At 44.4% G+C, this 12,378-nt stretch overlaps 1 protein-coding gene across 5 annotated transcripts; it reads left to right on the plus strand.

The window, feature by feature from the left end:
- The first annotated feature begins 802 nt into the window (after positions 1–802).
- Positions 803–12,111, plus strand: LOC110287919 (double homeobox protein B-like). 5 transcript variants are annotated; one of them, XM_085828432.1, is made up of 7 exons: positions 803–1,388; positions 1,976–2,234; positions 5,165–5,222; positions 5,825–5,979; positions 8,661–8,754; positions 9,578–9,723; positions 10,747–12,111. In XM_085828432.1, exons 3-7 carry the CDS (start codon positions 5,201–5,203, stop codon positions 11,380–11,382), a joined length of 1,053 nt encoding a protein of 350 aa, XP_085684558.1. In that variant the 5' UTR covers positions 803–1,388; positions 1,976–2,234; positions 5,165–5,200; the 3' UTR covers positions 11,383–12,111. The 5 variants fall into 5 exon arrangements, with proteins under 5 accessions (XP_085684558.1, XP_085684560.1, XP_085684559.1 ...); XM_085828434.1 differs by having other exon boundaries at positions 1,976–2,041; XM_085828433.1 differs by having other exon boundaries at positions 2,033–2,234.
- The last annotated feature ends 267 nt before the right edge of the window (positions 12,112–12,378 follow it).

The following is a 12,378-nucleotide window of genomic DNA, read 5'->3' on the forward strand; positions in this document are numbered from 1 at the left end:
CTGTAACTGCCACTCTGCAACGGCTTCCCACAGAAATATAATATAGTAAAAAGGAAAAAACGTGTGTGTGTGGGGGGGATCAAGAGACTTTCTTCGGGTTTCTTAGTACTGGAATTTGCCAGGTGGAGGGAGGGTTGTGATTCAGTGCAGGCACCTGTTGAAAGCCTGTGGTTTGTTTATTCAGGGGGTTCTGCCTCAGTCAAGGATGGGCTGTGAGCCATTAGCTTCCCCTCTTTGTGTCTTGACAGCTGCTGCTGGCCAAAGTATGCTTTGTGGCCTGTGGACAGTGCAGCCCCCCAACCCACAGACCCCCTTAAGTTTGTACAGCCAGAAATGACAGGGATGTCCTCGGAGTGCTTGATTTCTGCACTGGGTGGGGATGGCAACCCCAGCCCAGCAGCAAACATTCCTCTTGGAAGTGTCTGCCAGCTCTAGGATCTCGGTGCTTTGTTCATTACGAGCAAACCAGAGGCAACTCCAGAGGCCGAGGAATCCGCCAGCCAGGACTTGGATCTCTCTGTGTCTTTGCAGGGATCCGCTGGCTGTGGGGCCCTGCTCTCAGCACTCAGGGAGGGGGCGCCCCCGCTGAGCTCCCGCCCCTAAAACTTCCCAGCCGGCCCAGGTCCCACCCTCCCACTTTGCATCTGCGTCTGGTAGCGGTCTGCCACTCTGGGTCTCTGGCAGAGTGGCCCCTTGCTCTCTGACTTGCCACTGACTGTTCCTTGTTTTCAGAATCCCAGAGTAGCCTGTTCTCAAACAATAGGTCCTTTCTCGGCTAGGCATCTGGTATAGCACTCCTGAAGTACCGGGTTGGGTAGGGGTTTGGATGCCGGGATTGGATGCAAGATTTCTTTTCCGCTGCTAACGGGCCCCACCGGAGGAGGCATTATCTCCCCTCCCCCTACTGGATTAAGGCTTGCGAGTACTGTGGGTTTATCCTGCAGCTGGGGCTGCCAGTCTTTTGTCACCAAGGCTGACAGGCTTACGAGTGTTTGGGGCTCCAGCTCTTCTTTCCCCCTGCGGGGATTGGGACTGCAGATTGCTTCCTCCTGCCCTTGCCTTAGCCTTTCTATTTTCTCATCCTTTTTCATCTATCTGTCCTGTCACCTCTTTCTGATGCTCTTTCTTCCTTTCTGTCCCGGGGATATGGTCTGTTCTTTGTTACCCTGACTCTTCTTTCTCGGAGTTGAATGGAGGAAGCGTCCAATCCGCCATCTTACCCCAGAAAGCAAATATTTTCTCTTCTGATCCAGTGGGGAAGTGGGTATGTGGAGTGGGGAGAGGAGGAGACTTAGGAAGAGGACGAGGTAGTATCAGCGGGACACCAACTTGCTGCTGGAAAGATGTTTTTCACATCCTTCAGTTTCAGATGCGATTGCCCTAATTAGGTAATTTCTTCTGCCTGACTGAAACACCCAGGCTAGATCCCTGATTCCTGTAATTTGCAAAAACTTAGGGGGATGAGGGGCTGCTGGGTCCTTCCTTGCTTTACCGTCTGGGTAGGATCCTGTGGGTCTAGATAGCATTTTTCCACACACATATTTTTTCATTAGTTTAGTCACGTGGCTTTTTAAAAAAAGCTAACACTTATACACAGATATCTGTAACACATTTCATAAAGGTTAATTAATGCATTTGTTTGGACCTAGCTACAATTTTGTTTTTGTTTTTGCTTTTGTTTTCTTAAATATTTTTTAAGTAAAAACAACAATGTATTTTATCATCCCAAGCCACAAGAATATATTTGTCGACCAAAAATTTTTTTTTACATACATGCATATGAAATGTGAGTTTGGGTTACAACCAATAGAAAATTTGCAATATTAAGTGGTCAGCAAGCAATTTTTAAAACATTAATGTCTGACTATAATGTAAAACATACTAGAAGACTCAGTGGTGGAATGGACCCCCTGTGGTGAATCCTTCGCTTTCCTAGGATTGGTGGAGATGTGTGATTGAGTCATCACCTCTGCAGGTTTTTACTCATCTAGGAGGCAAGCCTGGCACACCTGTGAGCAATTCTCTTGATTAGGTTAATAAGGTGAGAAGGCCCACTTTCAAAACTGGCTACTCCTTCCCCGGGACATGGTGCTCGGGGTCTGGACGGAACGGAGAACGGCTCTGAGCAGTGGCACCCTTGGCTGTCTTCCTCCTGACTTCGGAAACAATATGACCAGCTGCTTCAGGCTCCTGCTGCCTTGACATCCCTGCATGGTGGACTGTACCCTGAAACTGTGAGCCAAAATGAACTCTTCCTTTCTTAAATTGCTTGTGGCAGGGTAGTTTATCACAACCAGAATCATAACTTTGTTTCTCAAATATCCTGAGCCTATTAGCCTTACTGAAGCACCAACTGTCTTTTTCTTCTTTAGCAGCAGAGACAACTGAAATTACTTCTCACTAACAGTTTTACTTCAACTGCTGCTTTCAACTGAGGCACAATAGCCATGCAAACTTGGCATGTCTGTGTCTCCTTCTTCTTCTTCTTCTTCTTCTTCTTCTTCTTCTTCTTCTTCTTCTTCTTCTTCTTCTTCTTCTTCTTCTTCTTCTTCTCCTTCTTCTTCTTCTTCTTCTGATGTTTGTATTTATTTTATGTATATGTGTACACTGTCACTCTCTTCAGACACACCAGAAGAGGCCATCAGATCCCATTACAGATGGTTGAGAGTCACCACGTGGTTGCAGTGAATTGAACTCAGGACCTCTGGAAGAACAGTTAGTGCTCTTAACCACTGAGCCATCTCTTCAGTCTGCCTATGTCTCTTCTAAACTAGTCATAGGTATATATAAACAACAGCAAGATCATACATCTATTTTTTTTTTTTTTTTTTTTTTGGTTTTTTGAGACAGGGTTTCTCTGTATAACCTTGGCTGTCCTGGAACTCACTTTGTAGACCAGGCTGGCCTCGAACTCAGAAATCCGCCTGCCTCTGCCTCCGGAGTGCTGGGATTAAAGGCGTCCGCCACCACGCCCGGCTGACATCTATCTTTCTTTTTCTTCTCTCTCTCTCTTTTTTTTTTTTTTGGTTTTTGGTTTTTGGTTTTTGGTTGTTTTTGGTTTTTGGTTTTTTTTTTCAAGACAGGGTTTCTCAGGCTGGAGAGATGGCTCAGCGGGTAAGAGCACTGACTGCTCTTCCAAAGGTCATGAGTTCAAATCCCAGCAACCACATGGTGGCTCACAACCATCCTTAATAAGATCTGATGCCCTCTTCTGGTGTGTCTGAAGACAGCTATAGTGTACTTAGATATAATAATAAATAAATCTTAAAAAAAAAAAAAAAAAGACAGGGTTTCTCTGTATAGTAGCCCTGGAACTCACTCTGTAGACCAGGTTGGCCTTGAACTCAGAAATCCACCTGCCTCTGCCTCCCAAGTGCTAGGATTAAAGGTGTGCACCACCATTGCCCAGCCTATCTAACTTTCTATAACTCTCCCCTGAACACATTTACTCAGAAGGACAAGGCTCTTGGGTGAGGTTCATTCTTTTCTTACCATCTGTTGAATGTGATTATGTGAAGTTGTTATTTATTCTTTCACTCATTCATGTATTCAAGTGTGTATGGGAGTGGGGCACATATGCCTTGGCATATGTAGATGTCAGAGGATTTTGTGGGAGTTGCCTCTCTCCTTCTATAGGGTGTTCAGGAATTGAACTCAGATTGTCAGAACTTGGCAACAAGCACCTTTCCCTGCTCAGCCATCTCACTGGCCTGTGAGTTAATTGTTATTAATATACCTTGTACTAGATGAGAGTTAGATAGACAAGGTAATGGAAGAGTTTTTCAAGTCTGCATATAGGCATGCTGATAAAGCGCATGCATAGAATGCACACACACGCACACACACACACACACACACACACACACACACACGTACATGCGTAGCAGCAGGACTGACTAGGAAAGGAGAGGGAAGCAGGCTGGATCTTGGCCAGAGCCGCTGCTAGCTCCATTGTTGACCTTCTCCAGGTGACCTTCTTCAGCGTTACAATTTTCCCTTCCTACTTACTAAGTCAGTCCCACCCATACTGGACAGTCTGCTTTACTTAAAGTCACCTAGTTTTTCTCTTTAATCACGTCTGCCAAGTCCATTCGAGTGAGGCACACCTACACGGAGGGCAAGGGCAGAACAAAGACAGAAATGTGTTCCTGTAGAAGGTGGGAGAAAGTTGGAAACTAGGAAATATAGTGAGACTCCTAATACATTACAGAATATGGCCAAGTTAGGGTAATTAGGAAAGAAAACAACCTGAAAGGAACAGGAGGCGCCAGGACTGCAGCTCAGTGATAGAACACTTCCTTACCCAGCCTGTCTGAGACTGGGTTCCAACACAAGCACAGCAAACAATGAAGAGGAGGAGGAGGAGGAGGGGGAGGGGAAGGAGGAGGAAGAGGAGAGAGGATGGCGATGATGAGTATAAAAATAAAATGCAGGTACAATCTAGAGAGCTAAGAAGTAAAACCATACACAGAGAGGTGTTAGGGTAGATGCAAAATTACCCAGAAGAATCTGCACTCTCTTCCAAACTCAACTTCTCCTCTGTGGTAATTTCTTCAAATTCCTCCTAGGTGGCTGTGTTAGTCAAATTTTACATTGCTCTAACAAGTTCCCCAGAGAGACAGCTTAAGGGAAGGGAGAAAGAATTCATTTCTTGCTCACTAGTTCAGAACTCTACCCATGATCACCAGGGTCCATTGCTGTGGGCCCCAGGTCAGGCAGAATATCATGGTAGTGAGTCTGAGGCTCAGAGAGCAAGACAGAGAGAGACAGGGAGAGAGAGAGAGACAGAGAGAGAGAGAGAGAGAGAGAGAGCGCAGAGAGCACTGTCCTTTAAAGCCACATAGCCAACAATTCATCTGCTCCATCTGACTCCCCGCAGTCACAGTCCATCATCTGTCAAGAGTCTTTTAAAACTTCAGTCCACCAAGGGGTTAAACCAGTGATTAGCTCAACTCTCTCATGATATAATCTTCTCTGGAAACCACCCCAGACACACCCAGAGGCGGGTTTCACTAATCTCCCAGGAACCTCTTAATCCAATCAAGTTGACTATCAAGATTTGCCACAGTGCTGCATATTTAATGAAAGGATTAAACAACCAACAGGTATTTAAGAAATGGGTGGGCCACTCTAGGCTCTACTACATCCTGTGTCTCTGTGACAGCTCTCTTGGGCCTCTTGGGATCCAGATGGCTGCAGCATGGAGCTGAGCTGCAGTACTGGTAAGTCTCTCTCCCTGCTGGTGCTTGTGGCTATGCCAAGGGCCTCCCTCCTTTGTTTCCTCAAACCTCAGAACTTTTACGTCACATATGATTAATATATTGTCTGAGAGCTGGTTTTTAGTGACAGTTCGGGTGGGTAAATGGACAAGTATTTTGAATTCTTGTAACTTAGAGTTTACAATGACAGCTAGGGCTCTTACAAAGGAGGCTTCCACTTAGAGTACTAAAAGTGGACACTTTGGATGAAGAGAATGCAACAACTAATGTTTAATTTTATGAAAATGTTTCTTTCCAACATTCAACTTTTATATAAAATGTGTACTTGTTTCATTAATTTGCATGTTTCTAGTTTCCATTACTCTCTGTATGTACTCTTGTGGAGGTTCGGACCTTTCCTGTGTTTAGTCTTATGTGATTATCATCCTTTCTGTAATGCATGTTTATGCTTGTGTATGTCCTTATTGTCATGACTTAAGACTATCCCTAAAGTCAAAATACATAGTCATCTTTGACTGTCTGGGCTTTCTGCATGGAGCAGACAAAGCAGGCGTTCACGCCAGGAGACAGATCCTTCACACTTCTGTCTGCCTTCTCTTTGCTAGGCCTACTGGAAAAAGAAGCCCGGAGAAGGAGAATTATTCTAACCCAGAGTCAAAAGGACACTCTTCGTGTGTGGTTTGAAAAGAATCCCAATCCTGATCTATCTACCAGAGGACATCTGGCTAAGGAACTCGGCATCTCTGAGTCTCAAATTATGGTAGGCATTAGGCCTCTTTCTCTCTCTGAGTCAGGTTAAAGAGCAAAGCTAGCCGGGCGTGGTGGTGCATGCCTTTAATCCCAGCACTTAGGAGGCAGAGGCAGGCGGATTTCTGAGTTCAAGGCCAGCCTGGTCCTACAAAGTGAGTTCCAGGACAGCCAGGGCTACACAGAGAAACCCTGTCTCAAAAAAAAAAAAAAAAAAAAAAAAAAAAAAAAAAAAAAAAAAAAAAAAAAAAAGCAAAGCTAGGCTAAGTTCTTCTGGGCAGTTCTCGTAAGAATGCTATTATTTTGCTAAGTTTATGTGCAATGTGCACATGGAAATGGAATGTGCATGTGCAATGGAAAGGTAAAACAGAAGCTGTGCTTATGTCTTAGGAAGGAAATATGAGTGGTGAGCCTGCACAGAGGCAAAGGGATAGCCAGCTCATGGTTTCCCCATAGGAGATAATAAAGTCATTATCTTGAGAATTACAGAACTTAAGAAATTATGTCATCAGCAGAGTAATGCAGAGTCTTTCCTTGTTAGCGCCCAAGGAATAAAGTTGCCATACACATGTGAGAAAACAGGGAACTCAAGATCTTATGAAAACTGCTGGTTTGTAAGCTAGTCCTTTTTTTCTCCTTTAATCTTTTCTCCTTTATTAATACTTTTTTACTTATTCTGTGACAATATCATAATCTTCTCTGAATCCTTTTTCTTACTTTTCTCCCAGTCCCTCATTTTTTTTCATTTTTCCTTCTTACTTTCATCTTTTCTTTTTTTTTTCTCTGTATAGCCCTGGCTATCCTGGAACTCTCTGTGTAGAGCAGGCTGGCCTCTTACTCAGAGATCCTCCTGCCTCTGCCTCCTGAGTGTCAGGATTAAAGGTGTGTACCGTAGCTCTCTCTTCCTTTTTTCTTCCTTCCTCTTTTCCTAAACCCTCTTCTCTTCCCCTCCCCCTCTTTCTCCTTCTTTGTAACCTGACAAGTTTGATGAGAGCTGTTTGCCCGTGTACAGGTATGGGGTTACTTACTGAATGGTCTTTAGACTGTCCTGGTACTTACATGCTCTGGATCGCAGATTTGATAATCAAAGATGAACTAGAGGAGTGGAAAGTACAGTTATATCACAAGGAGTGCCATTCAAACCAATGAGATAACCCTTTAATCCTTCAGAGGTGAGAAAATGAAGTCCAGTTTTTAAATTTGGTGCACAGTGATTTGCTATAATGACTTTAGTCTTCCGAAATCCTGCAGAGAAGACAATTTTCTTATGTCCTGATAAGCTGTCCAGGTATGGGAGATAGTCGACACAAATAATGCTAATGAAATTGTTCTGTGTGGGCACACCTGGTGACTGGATGCCCAAGAGACTTAAACTAATGAAATTGTTCCATGTAGGCACACCTGGTGACTGGGTACCCGAGAGGCTTGAACTGATGGAAAAGTTCAGAATCATGGAGGATGTTGGTGGCTTCTGAGGAGCTTTCTATCTACTCACTAGTTGGAAGCTTCCAGCTGTTCATAAGGCTGTAATTTGAAAACTTACTTTGAATATCAAATCTGGAAAACATGAAGAGCTTTTGAGAACAAAGCTGGGACTTAGTAATTTAAGATTGCAAGGTCTATGGCTAACAACTCAGATGATAATGATTGTCTAAGGTTGTGAAGGCTACAGTGAATTATCAGGTTGTCCAAAGACTCAGACAACCAAATATTCAGAAATAACTAAAAGCAAAAACAAACCAAAACCACACATAGCAAATAATTTTAATTATAGTAGTGAATATAGTTTTAAAAATGTATCTTTATTATTTTTAAGCATGTGTGTGTGTGTGTGTTTTCATGTGTTCATGTGAGTACAAGTGTGGAAATAGGCCAGAGGTGTCAGATCCCCTGGAGCTCGAGTTACGGTAGTTGTTAGCTACCTGATATGGGTGCTGGGAATCGAACTCACATCCTCTGGAAGAGCATTATGTGCTTGTATTTCTAACTGTTGAGCCATCGAACTAGCCTGTGATGTCTTTTTGTTGTTGTTGTTGTTGTTTTGGTTTTTCAAGACAGGGTTTCTCTGTGTAGCCTTGGCTGTCCTGGAACTCACTCTGTAGACCAGGCTGGCCTTGAACTCAGAAATTCACCTGCCTCTGCCTCCCGAGTGCTGGGATTAAAGCCGTGCGCCACCACGCCCGGCTTGTGATAAGTCTTAAAACTAGGTGTTTACATTCGTGGCAGTCTTCTTATATCTGGCTTCCCCTGGAGTGAAATAATATAAGCTATAACCAGAAATTAGTGTTATTTGAACTGTTTTTTTCTGTTGTCAATTCTTTCTTCTTGTTTAGGAAATGATTTTCAAAGATTAAGTCCATGTGTACTGTACATTGTGAAATGATGTTTGCTAAGAAGAGGGGCCTAGAAATAAGCAGTGGATACTTTATCTACTTAACAAGTATTTAGTGTGAGTGTGTGTGTGTGTGTGTGTTCAGGGTGTTGGGGGAGCAAGAGGAAGAATGAATGTAGAGATTCTTGTTGATGTTTTAGATAAACATAACAATAAAAACAAGAGACTGAATCTTCCTCTTCTGGACATGGCCTTGAGGGCAGATGCCCAATCAGTTTGTTTGGCTGATGTTTGGAGTGATCTACACTGAGCTGCATCCACTTCCTGTGTAACCCCTCTTCTTATTTTCTTTCTCCACATAGACTTGGTTTCAAAAGCACAGAAAAATACGGAAGCAAGCAGACTTTGCATGCTGCTCTGAAGAAAGCCAAGAGCAGGAACAGGATAAACCTAGAGGTGAGATCCACGAGTTCAAACCTAACTTTTCCATAGATTTCTTTGGGAGTGTAAGCAACGGCATGTTGTGGAGAGATATTCTGTAGAGGAAGCTCAGACTAGGGACCAAATATAGCATACACTGGGCTTCCCAGGATCAGAGATATAAACATTATCTCACTGGGTGTGGTAGCTATAATCCCTGCTTTGGGATCTGGAAGCTAGATGATCAAGGTTATCTCTGGCAATAGAGAGAGTTTGAGTCTAGTCTAGAGGAATGGTCTCTTAGCAAGAAACGATTCGATGGGCAGTGGTGGCACACACCTTTAATCCCAGCACTTGGGAGGCAGAGGCAGGCAGATTTCTGAGTTCGGGGCCAGCCTGGTCTACAGAGTGAGTTCCAGGACAGCCAGGGCCATACAGAGAAACCCTGTCATGAAAAAAAAAAGGAAAAAAAAAAAAAAGAAAGAAACCATTCTCCCCTTTTATTTCCATTGTTGTTTATTAAGGCTGTGTCCTGTCACCTCTGGGGTTTGACCAAGCCATTATTTTGTTTTTTTTTTTTTTTTTTTTTTTTTTTTTTTTTTTTTTTTTTTTGGTTTTTCGAGACAGGGTTTCTCTGTGTAGCCCTGGCTGTCCTGGCACTCACTTTGTAGACCAGGCTGGCCTCGAACTCAGAAATCCGCCTGCCTCTGCCTCCCGAGTGCTGGGATTAAAGGCGTGCGCCACCACGCCCAGCTCAAGCCATTATTTTGATGAACAATGTTCATTCAAAATATTTTTTTTTCAAGTTTGAATGTAAAAACTGACCTGCAAACCCTGTTGTGTGCTTATGTTGAATCAGTTAAAGAAGCTAGAAGGAGCAGAACGCACTTCACAAAGTTCCAGACTGATATTCTAATTGAAGCTTTTGAGAAGAATCGGTTCCCTGGGATTGTTACCAGGGAAAAACTGGCTCAACAAACAGGCATCCCAGAATCCAGGATTCATGTACGTTGTGCATCTCTCTGCCTCTGGCAGCCCACGTGTCCTTACCACGAGCCGCTTTTCTCCCCAGCCGTTGCTGGACAAAGCCAGGCTACTCATGGTTGTCCCCCTGCTCTAGACACGGGATGTAGATACTTGGTGTTTCCAGCGACAGTCTGGAGAAACAGTCTCATCAGACCTGCAGAATCATAGGAAATAGAAAGAGCAGTTAGGTGACAGTGTGTAAAGCCACTCTTGTTTCCAGAACACAGTCCTTGGAACTACTGTCAACTGAGCCCCAGAGGGCGAGGGTGCTACTCTGTGTCTTAGGATGTTAGTTAGCACCCAGACACCTCTAGGCATGGGATGTCTGCTTACCTAGCCCTCAGCTCCCCTCTGGCTGTAGTCTAAGCAGTCTAGAACACAGCCTGCACTGAGAGTCCCTGTTCTGTGTGTATTATGGAGATGGGTGAACTTCTTCTGAAGCAAGCATCCTTAGATAATCCTAGCTTTGGATCAGCCATTGTGCTTCCATGCCCTCTGGGAGCTCCACCTTCTTAGGAGCCTCTTGATAAGCAGAAATTCACCCTGCCTCTGAGAACTTGATTCCTCCATCAGTGCTGGGTATCAGATGGGTGGAGTCTAACTTTTCTTCTACCTTTCCAACCGCAGTATTATCTCACCCATGACCATGTGCCATGGCTTACTTAATCTTGATTGTCAACTTAGTTAGATTGAGAAACACAGATTAGTCAAGCTCATCTCCAGGTGTTTCGGTGAGGTGAGGTGAGGCGAGGTGTTCCTAGAGCTCCTTAGATCCCAAGAGCTCTGAGCTAATCACTGCGAGGAATCTGTTCAAAATCCAAGTGGGTTATTGGGAGGTGATGGAGATGTGGAAGGTAGACTCTACTCGGAGGAAATGAAGTTCCAAGAACCTGCATTGGAAGGGTTAGCCTGTGTCCCCTTATCTTTGCTTCTGTTTAGCAAACATAAGAGACAGGTGGAATCACTTCTGCTGTTCGGGACTCTTTTGTGTGTGTGTTTTAGATATGGTTTCAGAACCGGAGAGCACGGCACCCAGACCCAAGACAGAACACTCAGAAAACTCCTCATCCACCCCAGAACAGCCAGGGCCCTGCCCAGAAGACTACGGGTAAAGTCGCTCCTTCCAAAACTCTCACCAGCAGTTCTTCAGTTATACTGCCTCTTTCTCCACCCCACACCCCAAATGGTCCTTTGGATCTCTCTCAGGGCCGTCAGAAGCAGTTACCAGGGACCACACTACAACAGCCCTCCCAGGTTGTACAGCAAAGGAGTGACGATCAAAATCCCAATAAAGGTCACTCATCACCGACAAAGACGACAGGAGAGGAGGGCTTCCATTCTCAGCCTCCTTTACAGCTCCTAATCCAAAACAGAGGGCATCATCCCAGTGAGAGCAGTGGTTTGGCGGTACCGCGCTTAGAAGATTGTACTCAGGTTCCAGCTGTCAATCAACACTTCCGGAAACTAGACCAAAATGATTCCACCTTTCTCCAACACTGGGACGAGTGGTTCGGATCCATGCTTGCTGAATGGATGCCTGACAAAGAATACTGGTCTGAGAAAGCTGAGCTGCATCCGTGGCAGGTGCAGCTGCGGCAGCTTTCCAGCATGTCTCCTCAAGCACACCAAACTCCATAGCAGTAGGTTTAAGCCTCAAGCCGTTCATTCCTCTTGAGCACAGGTTTTCAGGACAAGATCTCTTCCTTCGGCAACCAGGTCCCCACGTGGACTCCCGCGCATGGCTTGGAGAGCTTCTCAGGAGAGTGTTGGGTTCTTCACAAGTACATCAGTGACGCAGATTCACGGGAACCTGCCCTCGGGCATGAAATCAGTGGCTATATTGAGGAATAGGTATGCAGAATTACGGAACAAGTTCAAGTTAGTATGTGCATAAACCACATGGACACAAAAAGGGGGCAATTATTTTTATTCTTAATTTATTCTTGAGATCTGATCTCACTGTTATTCTGGCTGGTCTTGAACTCCTGTGCTTAAGTCAATTTCCTGCCTCAGCCTCCTAAATAATCGGTGCTACAAATATATCCCTCCATGTCCATCCATCTTGGTTTTAATCTTAATTATTTATTTTTTTAAATTCACGGTTTCATTTACCATCTGTTATGTTTCAAATCTGAAGTGTCTGTCACAAATTCATGTTTTGAAATCTTGCCTCTCAGCCCATGGTGCTGTTTGAAATCTGTAGAGGTTTTAGGTGGGTCCTGACCGGCAGATGCAGGCCAGGGTGGTACCTTGAAAGTTATACCCACCATGTGAACAGCTTGCACCACGTGTTCCCGATGTGTAGACGGACTTATGTCACCATGCCGCTCTGTGACAATGGGCTAAAACATTCTGACAAGAATCCAAATAAACACTCTCCTGTCAAGTTGCTTCTGGTAGTTGTTTGGGTCATAGTGCGTTACCTTTAACTGTTACTTACTGGTTACCAGCCTAACAGTCCCTCAGTGTGCGGTACAGCAGCGATAACTAGGCGCTTATTCCTCACTAATACCAAACTTCATAGTCACTTGAGTCACTTGAACAACCATAACAATGCCACAGGTGGAATGCCACAACTTGCAGGAAATGAGTATTTTCACAGCTATAGAGGTGCCTACAGTTCTTGGGGTTCTT

The sequence above is a fragment of the Mus caroli genome, unplaced genomic scaffold (assembly GCF_978045245.1).
Source record: "Mus caroli unplaced genomic scaffold, Mus_caroli_1 scaffold_12, whole genome shotgun sequence".
Taxonomy (NCBI): Eukaryota; Metazoa; Chordata; class Mammalia; order Rodentia; family Muridae; genus Mus; species Mus caroli.